Genomic DNA, 12,623 nt, shown 5'->3' on the forward strand with positions numbered 1-12,623 from the left:
ACATGATAGGATATCCTGGCACAGGAATTTTACTGAGACTCTTTTGGCTGAATGGTAGCAAAAGATTTGATCATGCCAAGGTCACATCATACGGAGGTGACAGGAAAGGGTTTCATCTCATGACCTGAGAGATGCTATAGAGGCAGATCAATTTTGGCTAAGGGTATAGTTGTGTCATCAAGTATTTTAACACACTGTTATGATCTTCGAGGCCAGGTCCGTCGTCAAAGTTTGCTCATTGTGGGTTGGATTTCTATAAAATTCTGAAGGTCCTAACCTTCGATTTAAAGTGTCTTGAGTTAATGTATGTCCCGATTTGGCGCTCTACAAATACAATTGAAACTGAATTAAAGTTACACCATCTCTCTTGATCCTGTGAAAGGACTGACTTTAAAATCTCATCACTGGTATAGGGTGACTGCTCTCTTCAGGGTTGCCTCCTTGTAGAACAGGGAAGAAAAATAACACGCCACACACCTTTGCTTTTGCATGTGGCACACCCTGCAGAGCTGGTCTAACCTGCCAGGAATGCAGAGCTAGTAGGAGGGAGCAGTATATACACAAAGGCAAGACAGACTGTGTGGGCAGACAAATTGTATGAGCCATTTGCTGTGTCTTATAGTCAGCCAGCAAGACGGTCCAGGTAAGAGCTCCCTGAATATATACAGTACTATATAAATATATATATATATACAGTACTTATGTGTTTAGCTTTTCAGGACAAATCATATGTTTTGACCTATTGAGGCTTCTCTCTTTGATAGAACAGTGTACTCAGCCCTGCCTGTGGTATGGCGGTTTAAACTGCCCTGAGTATGTGTGTATCTACATTTAACAACTTAAGGTTTATTATTAAACCTTTATTATGTGACACAAACATAAAATTCTGTGCAATGATTCCGATTTATGGCTACAATTGTGTATGCAAAATTACATAGTTCGTTTTTAAATTATAGTTGTCTCTTTTTATCCATATATATGAATTCATGAAATGTTAACGTTCATAAAGCCTGATGAATAGATTATTAATACTTCTACTACTACTAATATTTCATGTTTAACAGAGTTAATGCCTTTTTGTTGAACTGATGGCTATCTGGCAGCACAGATGCCACGGAAAAAAGCTGTCGGCACATCCGGCGCCACCAGGCAAAGGGTCTGGTGGCGTTTGAGACAGCAATGGAGGATGTTGGGGGTGTTTGAGATCAACCCAGAGCACGAGTTCTATTATCTGACATGCGTAATTAAAGAAGGCATGCAGGCTGTAATCCAGGCCTCTATGGACACACCACCTGAGGTAAACGTTCAATTCATTTGAGGCCACTAGTTGGATGTAAACATGATAATGATCTTAGGAACTCTTGGCCTTTTTACACAGGATAAACTCACAGAGGAGCATTTCAAGGCAGTGGAAACTCAAACCCACGAGGCAAGTGATCATATCCATTTATAAATAAATGTTCCTGTTATTCTAACAGCAACTTTGAATGCTTTGAATATTTGAATGCCCTTGGCTATTCATAATTTTCCTCTAAAATGTTTTTTAATCCTTAACTTCCAGGGCTTTGAGATACAGACGTTTGCAGCACCAGTGTTTGCTAAACTGAGGCATTCACTGGACATCACAGAGGAGGAATACCTGAACTCCCTCTGCTTAGGTGGCTACTACCTCCAGTTTGTCAGCAACTCTAAAAGCAAGGCAGATTTCTTTGTCACGTGAGCATGATCATCTGAAACACACGTTGACTAACCCTTTACCTAATTTCATGATGACTGATTTCAAACTAATCTGACACCAAAGTGCCTATTTTCAAGCACAAGAACACACACACATATTCACATGTACATGCTTCAGCCCAGGAAGTATGTCCACTTTTAAGGATTTTGCACCTCAAACCTGCAGGGCCAGTGGAGGAAGTAGTGTGGCTCTTATAAAGGTGTTAGGGGTTTGGAGGTTGAGTGAAACGTATGAAAAATAATGACAATAAGTGATTGGGTCATATGCTGTGTGTAGTACCCCCACACAGAGAAGATCCACAATGGTTTGTGTGTTTTTAAGAAAGATTTTTATAATTTTCTATTTCAACTTTTGTTTTTGAATAATTTGTTGGGTTCTACCATTCTGGTCTTTTGTTCTAAGATTTAAAGACTGCTTCAGAATGGTAAAGTAAGGATTTAAAATATGTTATCACCATTTGTACTGTTAGGTTTGCAGATCTGGAGCCTCTGTTGCCATAGTTCATGTCAGCAGCTGTGGCACAAAATGCAGCACATCTAACTCTGCCAATACAGTTAAATAATTTAACTTAAACAATGAGCTTTCACTAACCTTAACTATACAGTTCCACGCATGTGTAGAGAGGGAGAATTTTAAAATGTTTGACTCTGGATATGTAAAAAATACGCTGGTAATCAGATTGATGTAGCTGTGGTTGGTTTCAGGAATGACAAGTGGTTCTTCCTAAAGACCCAGAGCAGAAGGGAGGTCAGGTTTCTCCTGTCCAATCTGCAGGCATACATGGACCACCTGGAGAAATACCCTCACTCACTGATGGTGAGATTTCTAGGTAAGAGGTCTGGGTTAACAGGGTGAGTCACCTGTGTCCTGTTCCATCAAGACACATTCTGTTGAGGACTACAGGTCCGCTAAGACCACTAACCTGTACTTTTCCAATCAAAAGAAGTGTTGCTTATTATACCTGAATTCACTGCTTCCCAATTTTTTATATTAACAGTATCACTTTTTAAAGCATATAGCAAAATCATGATTTAATAGTATGCATCCTTTTTTTTGTCTTTCCAGGTGTCTTCAAGATTGTTATTCCAAATCAAATAAAGGTATTTCCTCCAGAAAACAAGTCATTATATCCAATATATCCTTACATTACCAGTACTACAATGCAGTGATGTCTGTCCGCTCTCCAGAAGTACTTCATCGTGATGCAGAGTGTGTTTTACCCTGATGAGAGGATCAATATCAGGTACAGCATCTATGTTCACAGTGAGTTCTGCTGTGTGGATCTCTGCCTGGTCTATAAAGTGATGTTTCTGTTGCACAGATACGACATTAAAGGCTGTGAAGTGGGTAGACGGACTAACCCTGACACCGGGGGAAAACAAATGATAAAAGTGCTGAAGGACAATAACTTTGAAGGGCAGTACATTGCATTAGGTGAGTGTTCTCACCCCTGCACTTACTGTACTTGTTTCCATAGTCATAAAAATTGAAAGGGCACACTGAATTGAAATGTTTGTGTGGTTGCTGCAGGTCAAGACAAACCCTGGTTTGCAGATCAAGTGAAAGTGGACACTGCCTTTCTTCAGGGGCTCAATGTGCTGGACTACAGTCTCCTGCTGGCCCATCAACCTCTGCACCGAGACGAGCGCGAAGGAAAACACTCTTTGGCAAATCTGGTTGTTCGTGCCACAAAGTAGGTTTCAAATGAGCAGGTAGGGGAAAGCGGGGTAATGTGAGACATTTTTTACATTTGTTCCCCTCTAGGTGAGCTAAACTGATACACTCCTGATCAAAATCTTAAGACCAGTTAAAAAATTGCATGAATTTGCATTTTGCACTGTTGAATCTTAGGAAGGTTCTAAGTAGAGTTTCAAAATGCAAAAAGAAGAAATGGGAACAAGAGCCCAAAAGTTGTGAGCAGGCAATTTATTGAAAACAACAATTTAACTGAAGTAGGGTGTTCATCAGCTGATCAAAAGTAAAAAAAAAAAAAAACTCCTAAAACAGAAATTAAAGTGTCAAAAACTGACTCAGTAATGAGTAGCTCCACCATTATTGTTGATCACTTCAAAAATTCGTTTTGGCATGCTTGATGCAAGTGTTTCCATAAGGCTAGTGCGAATGTTGCGCCAAGTGGTGAAGATGGCTTCACGAAGGGCATCCACTGTCTGGAACTGAAGTCCATTTTTGTAAACTTCCCTTGCCATCCATCCCCAAATGTTCTCAATTGGATTAAGATCAGGGGAACACGCAGGATGGTCCAAAAGAGTGATGTTATTCTCCTGGAAAAAAGTCTTGGTCAGACGGGCATTGTGAATTGGAGCGTTGTCCTGCTGAAAAACCCAGTCGTTACCACACAGACGAGGGCCCTCAGTCATGAGGGATGCCCGCTGCAACATCTCCACATAGCCAGCTGCTGTTTGACGCCCCTGCACAACCTGGAGCTCCATTGTTCCATTGAAGGAAAAAGCACCCCAGATCATTATGGCGCCCCCTCCATTGTGCCGTGTAGAAAACATCTCAGGTGGCATCTCCTTGTCATGCCAGTAACGTTGGAAGCCATCAGGACCATCAAGGTTACATTTTTTCTCGTCAGAGAATAAAACTTTCTTCCACCTTTGAATGTCCCATGTTTGGTGCTCCCTTGCAAAGTCTAAATGGGCAATTTTGTGGAGTTGAAGGAGACGTGGCCTTTGAAGGCGTTTCTTGTTTTTGAAGCCCTTCCTTCGCAGATGCCGTCTGATGGTTATTGGGCTGCATTCAGCACCAGTAATGGCCTTAATTTGGGACGAGGATCGTCCCGTGTCTTGACGGAAAGCCATTCGGATCCTCCGGCTCAGCGCCGGTGAGATTTTTTTTTGGGTCTACCACTTGATTTTTTTTTCCATAACCCTGAGGATCTTTTAAGAAATGCAAAATGACTGTCTTACTGCGTCCAACCTCAGCAGCGATGGCACGTTGTGAGAGGCCTTGTTTATGCAGTTCAACAATCCTACCACGTTGAAAGACGGTGAGCTTTTTTGCCTTTGCCATCAAGAGATCTTCACAGTGTGATCACTTGACAGGAAATGACATGGAATCCAAATTTTTGCACAGATTTTGGCTTTTAAAGGCTGTGGTCTTAAACTTTTGATCAGCTGATGAACAGCCTATTTGAGTTAAATTATTGTTTTCAATAAATTGCCTGCTCACAACTTTTGGTCTCTTGTTCCCATTTCTTCTTTTTGCATTTTGAAGCTCTACTTAGAACCTTCCTAAGATCCAACAGTGCAAAATGCAAATTCATGCAATTTTTTAACTGGTCTTAAGATTTTGATCAGGAGTGTATATCAGTAAAATGTACACATTTCCCATTAATTCAGGATGTTTTCTAGCAATGGAAATGATCAGAATGTCTTCAGGACAAACTGCAGTGAAAATATGATTGTTTTAAAAAAAGTGGTCTTGTGTCCCACTTTACCCCAGCTACGGGGTAAAGTGGTCCACTTACTTTTTCCACTTTAAAACTACCCTAACAACACATGTTGTAATAGTTAAAATCCCGACAGCTAGATTGACAACCACTAATATCGGACTAGTAACAGAATGATGGGGATTGGTCAATTAAGCACATTTATGATTATTATGATTCATCTGATCTCTAGCTTACCTGCACATTGTTTCTCTGTCCAATTGGCAAGGACAGGGATATTGTTTTTCTCTGCGTATTCAAATGCCAGTTCACGGCACTTAACTGGAGCAAGGCCATGGAACTGGTCAGCTAGTTGTTTCAAGTGTTTGGCAAGCTCCTCCTCCATCTCATATGTGAATATTCTCTTTACCTCAGCTACTGCACCCCAGGCTACTGATTTTACTTTCCCTTTCTCTTTTTTCTTTATGAATCTTTTGAGGGTTGTCTTATCAATATTTCTATCCCTTCCAGCTTTTCTTAAGGACTTCTTTCCTTGCATGACCTCAGCGGCTGCACTCTCCATCTCTGCGAGGGGTGTTTGGCCCCAGGTTGTCTTCCTAGTGTATAGTTTCTTGGCATGATGGCTTTTCTACAATGTTTATGACATTAAAAATAAAACATATATAATGTAATATAACACTAAAATATGTTTAAGACTAAACTTAACTTGTGCTTCATGGTGGGGTAAAGTGAGACACTGTCCCACTTTACCCCACAGCATTTGTCCCACTTTACCCCACAGCCACAATTTTAGAAAAACAACATCTTTTAGCAATTCAGGCTAATCTTCAGCTAGCATCAATCACATGGTTTTGTATGTTGGAAGTTCACCAACATGTATGATATAATTTTAAATCTAAATCAATTTGTTTTGACACAACAGTTGATTAAGTTCAAAGCAAGAAAATTTACTTTTACAAAAACACATTTTTGTGAAAAAACATACATACAGCACCAGCACCAACTTCTCCTTCATGGCAAGGGGGGAATGGGAGAGGGCTTTTAAACATAATTGTCACATGACCACAAATGTGTTCCGTTGCCTAGATACAGGGGGTGTTTCACATCACCCGATGTCCCACATTACCCCGCTCTCCCCTACTGATTGTTGTGTGTCAAAGGGAGACAGTGGTGGCTCCTCTGGGAACAGAGTGCTTTAAAGCTCTGTTCTAGGTTCCATTCTACTTTTTTCACTATACACTTCCACTAGGCCAAATATGACTTAATGATCATTGGGAATTCATGTCCATTAGGGTTAATTATTTCATTTTATTTACAGAGCCTGAAAAGTACACACATGCTGCCTGATCCTGCCTCCTCTCTAGATGAAACTAAGTTGCAAGTTATGGCTGAATATTCGCAAGTTTTGAATGTGACTCACGAAGCACAAGAGACTTAATGAAGTCAAAAAATTAAGAACAGTGTACTTAATTAGTGATTTAAACACATAAAAAATGTTCCCTTGAATCAGGACAAAGGAACAGATTTTTTATATATTTATAAATCCAGTGGGTTGAAATTTGAAGATTGATTGAATTTATGGGGATTTTGGAGTCTTGGTGGAGGTTTGCGCGCTACTGCGTGTTAATCTAGTCTGTAATTTAACAACAAGTGGACCCATTAGAGTTGGTCACCATCAGAGATGAGCTTCAGCATTTCTCTGGCTTTTTGGATGATATCCCGAACGCCATGCTCTACTCATGTCATGAGTTATGTTGGAGACCCTACGGCTACAATGGCAAAGGGAGAAGGTGTACATTTTTTTGTAAAAAGTCACTTTGACTTTGACTTGACTCAGAAGATAAAATCTCAGTTTCTCAGTAATTGGAATTACTTGCCATAGATGTAAAACATTAGAGATGAAAATCTGGCCCTAAGTCAACTTTTAGGACACCAATATTTATTGGAATTCTCATTCAGCAAAGAAAGTTAAGGACATCTATGAGAATAGGACCACAATATGGTTTAGCCCTGACATCTCAGTGTCATTCATTGATCTACACTACCCATCATAGCACTCTTGAAATTGGCATCCTGCTCCTTTAGGTGTGAGAAACACTGATACTTTGAAAGGGTCAAACACTTATTCAAAAGCCACAAACAAACCTAATCAGAAACCTTCAACGGATAGTTTACAGAAAAATGAAAATTCTCTCATTATTTACTCACCACTATGCTAATGGAGGGTTGGTTGAAGTGTTTGAGTCCACAAAACACTTCTTTAGTTTCAGGGGTAAACATTGTTGCGGCCAAATCCAATACAGTTGAAGTAAATGGTGACTGATTCTAAAAAAACGAAAAAAAAGGAGGAAAAAACTGAAAATACCTCCATACTTCTCTAGTCATTCAAGTCTCTGTAAGCCCCGACACTTAAATTCAACTTGAAATGACACCAAAATGCTTGACCCACCCCTCCATTGACATAGTGGTGAGAAGACAAGGATTATCCCTTTAAGCAATATTCTTCAGTCTTGTGTATTTATGTGATTTGATGTCATGAATGAATGAAAATCATGAATCCAGTTTTTTAGACTGATTTTGTTGGAGTTTCACAGTAAACTCTGCTTGTGTTCTGCAATTTTTTTTTTTTATAGGTCTGTGGACTTAGATGATAGTCCCACAGAGGTAGACCCCCCCACAATCCCACTACTATCAGAGACCCGGGCTGATACCACAGACTGTGGGTCGGGCCAGCCACAGGCAGCAGCTGAGAGTGCCACTGAAGGTATCCCCCTCCAGGAGATAAACTGGGCCGCTAAAGAAAACAGGACTGACTCAGTGCTCCAGGATTTTCACGAGCATCATCACAGGCTTCTGCCCAATTGCAAAAATGCCATTCATGTGATTGATGGGCCGGACCGACGCTACTTTGTGGGCATCATTGACATTTTTACTGTCTACAACTGGAAGAAAAAACTGGAGAACCTGTGGAAAAGCCTCCGTTACCCAGGCAGAGCCTTTTCCACGGTGAGACCAACAAAGTACTCACGCAGATTCTGTCAGTGGATGGAGGAACACACTCAATGACAAAATGAAGAAAAAACATTCTTCACTGACAAAAACACAGCCTGCTATATAATCCAAAAAGTCCACTGGATGGGTCTGTGTTTCACACTGACTCTGAAGTTTGAAATTCACTATACTGTGGAGTCCAAAAGCCAAGTGGTTTTCTTATTTTTATTTCTTATTTTCAAAGACAAAACCACAAGATTAAGTAAAACAATTCAATGTGACTCTGTACATGTGTGTGTGTAACATTGAGTTGTTACACCAGTAGTTGTGTTGTATGTGCTTATAGCAGTAACACCGGTACATTCTTCCTGCTTGAATTATGCTACGTTATTGTAAATGAACAACGCAATTAAAGAGACTTTTCAAAGAAAGTGAGAAACGAGTAGAGACCACACATAGGAATCTGTCTGAATGTTGAATAAATAGCGTATGAGACATACATCCGTCATGTTTGGTGTGCTTCTAAGTGACTTTCTTTATTAACTTCTGGAGTTGAAGAATTTAATTCAAATCACAGCAACTCTAAAGGAACTTCACATAGTGATCGAGAACCTTACAATTCTATAGAGAAACCAACAGTTCCCACAATGAGCAGCACATTGTGACTCTGGAGCGAGAAAAACTAAAAAATACTTTGAACTGAAAAAACACTCCAACAGAACCAGACTCACTGTGTATCTGTCTTGACCATTTGGGTTGAGCAGAGAAAAATGGTAGAGAAGGAGGGCAGGGAGGGATGGACTGGGAGAGGGACAGAGAGAGAGAGAGAGAGAGAGAGAGAGAGAGAGAGAGAGAGAAAAAGAAAGGCACTGTAAATTGTACTATTGCCTGGCATTGAGTGGGCAAGGTAGTGAAGGTACTGAAGGTGTTGTGATCCAACATCAAAAATACCATAGATTGTACTTTGTTGCACTGGTTGAACATAGAGCTGAGTTTATGGTTGTGTTTTTGTTGTTCAGAGTAGACTACATAGTTTGATCTCTCTGTTAAGTGCAAGTTGTCTCTAAAATGTAAACATTTTACTTACTCATTTTTCTCTAATTCAGTTCTTAAACATGACTATAGAAACAAGGAGGGCAATTGGCTGAAACAGGACACACTGATATCTGTTTTATTTGGTCTTAATTAAAATATTACCCAGTTCCTTCATCAGTGGCTGGTCATCAGGACACCAACCGGAAATGGTCATCCTCTCTCACCAAAGAGTTAAACAGCTTCTTCAAACTGCCTGAAGATCAAGAACGCTCCAGTTAAGTACTCTAGGCCAAATTATGATAATCTGCACAAGTGTAGTCAAGAAGAACAAAGACCCCAAGCTGCCTCTAGCTGCAAGACGCAGAGGGCCGAGAGTCCATGATGAACAAAGCAAAGAACAGAGACAACGAAATTAAGTTTTAAGGCATCAAACTTCTCCCATCATTTGCAAAATGTATTTATGTGCTATTGTTTTTAACTGAATACACTTCAGTAAAAACATAGAGAATTACAGGATCATTCCTTTTCTATATTTTTATCTCTAGCCTCATAACTTAGGCCATATTTAAGTTTGGTGTTTGAGTCAGCAAATGGCAAGAAACTACTATAGAATATAATAATAGTGTGTGACGGCTGAAGTAATTATGACTGCTGACTCACAAGAGCTGGAAGAAGAAGTGAAGTAACAAAGTCCAGAAAGGCAAGAGGTTGTAGATGTTTGTGTTGATTTCTCATGAACCATGACCAGTCAAACATTAAGCAAGCAGGCTAATTATCTTTAAATCAATTTGACTCCCAGTGGGAGTCGAGCCAACAAAGATTTCCATTTTGAAATCTGGTTTAAATTGAACCATTGAGGGAGTGGCACTGGGTATACTGTTTCAAAACTTGGTTAGTTCTGTATGAAGTTGGTGATGAACAAAAAAAAGACCAGACATGTGTAAGAAGTAAATTATTGAAAGTTTATTAGTCACATTTCACATTCTTTTGTCACACCTATAGTTTGCACATGGCTCTGCTCTGAAAAAGGAGAGAAAGAAATCCCCTCATTTTCATACAGAAATGAGGTTAACACTTGTTGAAGTTTACTGCAGCCACACGAAGAACATATGTTTACTGTTTGAACTTCTAAGTAAACATGATGAGTTGCATTATACTGCTTCAGGACTCTGAGGTTATTATAGTAGGAACTAGCTGTACATAAAACTGTCAGGAAAAAGTGACTGCTTATGATGAAATGTAAGTTGAAAGACTGTAGTGCATTAACATACAATTTCATAATTGTAACTAAGATACACTTTAATTTATGTTTGAGAAAAGCTAAACAAATATTACACCCTGTTGCTAAATTAGCTCATTCAAATTTTTTCCTGCTGCTCTTGGACTTCCTCCTGAGAAATTATGGAGTTCTTTGTATTTTCCCATTTTCACTCTTCTCACAGATGCGCAGTGTCTTACAAACTCCATGACAAGCACAAACCTGGGTTGTTTTGACTGAACAGTTAAAATCACTTTCTAAGAGACACACTGGGAATCTTGACACAATTAAAACTATTTTATTTTACTAGCAGGTTTGATACTTGATTAAATTTACTGCATTCATTTACAGTTCTGTGTTCTGCTGAAGTCTCCTTGAGCAAGTCACTGGACACGGGTATCAGCAACATGTCTGTACCCTACTTCATTCACACATGTGTGTTGTGGACCAGTAGTTGGCAGGTAGTCGCAGCCTTGATGGATGCATTCTTTGTGCGGGGTCAACCTCGGATATGAATTTCTTCATCCTGTGAAAAAGATGGAAAATCAAAAGTTACATTATTACTCATATATACTTATATTCTTTTATTATTAGTTATTTGTGTTGTGTGTCTGTATTAATCAAAATAAAACAAGAGATTGGGAAGTTTTATTTTTATAATTTTTTTATACATACTGTTTCAGCCGTGTCCGCTGTCTCCTCTCCCTCTGTTTGCTCGCTGCCGGCAGTGAACGCCTCAAAGTCAGACAGAGCGCTTTCAACTGCCTCCTCGTCATAGTCTGTCTGGTATTCATCAGAGATTTCCTCTAAAGACAGACAGGACAAGACAACATGTCAACCCATTTTTGTCATTTTAGATAAATCATTTTTCTGTATTAATGATATAGCTTTTCACAAAGATATTAGATAATTTGGACTTAAAAAACCCTTGTCAGATCTTATCTACAAACGTTTGATATGAACAATAGGTAAAAAAATGTATATGGATATTATATCATATTATATATCGTGGCAGTGGAGAATGACTATGGACTATAGTGGCATCCGATCTTGATGGTGGATCATGATATGGCTGGCTGCTAACCAGAGACTATGATTGCAGCAGGACTGCTTGATATATAGTATTTCTCCTCAGATATTTGACCATTACTGACAATTATCCATCAATTCATTGACCTTCAGTTATCCTTCAAAATGTTTACCCTTATCAATGTTGCTATAACCTTTAACCTGATGATGTTCTCCTCTACATTTGACATCTATTTCACTTCTGTCCGTCCTTGGAGAGGGATCCCTCACATGTGGCTCTCTCTGAGGTGTCTATGTTCTTTTTACCCTGTTAAAAGGGTTTTTAATATTGTTTCCTTACTCTTGTTGAGGGTTAAGGACAGAGGATGTCACACCATTTTAAAGCCCTATGAGACCAATAGTGATTTGTGAATATGGGCTATACAAATACAATTTGATTGATTAATTGATTGATATCAGACATGTATCTGACACTGCAGATCATGTCTTTGTAATTCCTTCAATTGTATTAGAGATTTTGTCAAATATATAGCTTTCAAAGCTATTGCCTAAATCAAATACCATGAATCAAATGCAGCCATTTATATTTTGTAAATGTATATGACATTTTCAGTTGATAGTTCAATATGTTATTGATAACTAACCATTGATTAGGGCATTCTTCACAGGTTCTATTCTTGACACAATCTCCGCCAGGTCTGTGAAAGAGGCGTTCGGGCAGGTGACCACCTGAAAGACACATTGCATCATTCCAATGTGTATGTATCAGCATCAGTACATCATATTTAGATAATACATTTAACATCAACTGGCATCAAAAAAACACCTACTAAAAGTATTAATAACAAAATATTTATTTTCGTGTCTGTGTACATCAACCTACAGTCTATGAGATCAACAGAGACCTTGTGATGACAAAATCTTCACCTATTTGATATAGCCATAGCTTTCCAATTTTGATATAAAACTTGTCTACATATTTTAATCTATGCAAACTTGATTGCATGCACTGGCATTTTGTGTAACTTTGTGCAAATTTAAAACCTGGTCTATATATTGCATAGACCAAGCGATTTGATATGTATTGCTCCCAGTTGCAGAGGACAATTCAAGATACAGAAGTTGGGGGCAGTAAATTGGTACATTGCAGTACAAGGAAG

At 39.1% G+C, this 12,623-nt stretch overlaps 2 protein-coding genes across 5 annotated transcripts in view; one reads left to right on the top strand and one right to left on the bottom strand.

Annotated features, from left to right (window-relative positions):
• The first annotated feature begins 487 nt into the window (after positions 1-487).
• On the top strand, positions 488-8,640 carry LOC128438958 (phosphatidylinositol 4-phosphate 5-kinase-like protein 1). 3 transcript variants are annotated; one of them, XM_053421740.1, is made up of 10 exons: positions 488-643; positions 1,065-1,297; positions 1,379-1,429; positions 1,562-1,716; positions 2,443-2,567; positions 2,804-2,838; positions 2,926-2,981; positions 3,060-3,172; positions 3,269-3,431; positions 7,784-8,640. In XM_053421740.1, the coding sequence occupies exons 2-10, from the start codon at positions 1,109-1,111 to the stop codon at positions 8,214-8,216; spliced, it is 1,320 nt and encodes a 439-aa protein (XP_053277715.1). In that variant the 5' UTR covers positions 488-643; positions 1,065-1,108; the 3' UTR covers positions 8,217-8,640. The 3 variants fall into 3 exon arrangements, with proteins under 3 accessions (XP_053277715.1, XP_053277716.1, XP_053277714.1); XM_053421741.1 differs by having other exon boundaries at positions 494-643; positions 1,109-1,297; XM_053421739.1 differs by having other exon boundaries at positions 519-643; positions 1,104-1,297.
• A 1,477-nt stretch (positions 8,641-10,117) lies between these two features.
• pnpla7b (patatin-like phospholipase domain containing 7b) overlaps positions 10,118-12,623 on the bottom strand; it is a 120,327-nt gene continuing 117,821 nt past the window's right edge. For both annotated transcript variants that reach the window (XM_053421736.1, XM_053421738.1), the window contains exons 33-35: positions 12,108-12,192; positions 11,110-11,240; positions 10,118-10,960 (exon numbers count right to left, since the gene is read on the bottom strand). In XM_053421736.1, coding sequence (XP_053277711.1) covers positions 10,934-10,960; positions 11,110-11,240; positions 12,108-12,192 — 243 coding nt within the window. In that variant the 3' untranslated portion in view covers positions 10,118-10,933. The remainder of the gene's footprint in view (positions 10,961-11,109; positions 11,241-12,107; positions 12,193-12,623) is intronic.

Source organism: Pleuronectes platessa, chromosome 4 (genome assembly GCF_947347685.1).
Source record: "Pleuronectes platessa chromosome 4, fPlePla1.1, whole genome shotgun sequence".
Lineage (NCBI taxonomy): Eukaryota > Metazoa > Chordata > Actinopteri > Pleuronectiformes > Pleuronectidae > Pleuronectes > Pleuronectes platessa.

Bases quoted from the DNA above. Each gene is read 5' to 3' on its own strand.
- LOC128438958 (XM_053421739.1), top strand. From the start codon at position 598: ATGAGCCATTTGCTGTGTCTTATAGTCAGCCAGCAAGACGGTCCAG. The intron at 3,173-3,268 runs GTGAGTGTTCTC...TGGTTGCTGCAG, and splicing joins AGGGCAGTACATTGCATTAG to GTCAAGACAAACCCTGGTTT. The intron at 3,432-7,783 runs GTAGGTTTCAAA...TTTTTTTTATAG, and splicing joins CTGGTTGTTCGTGCCACAAA to GTCTGTGGACTTAGATGATA.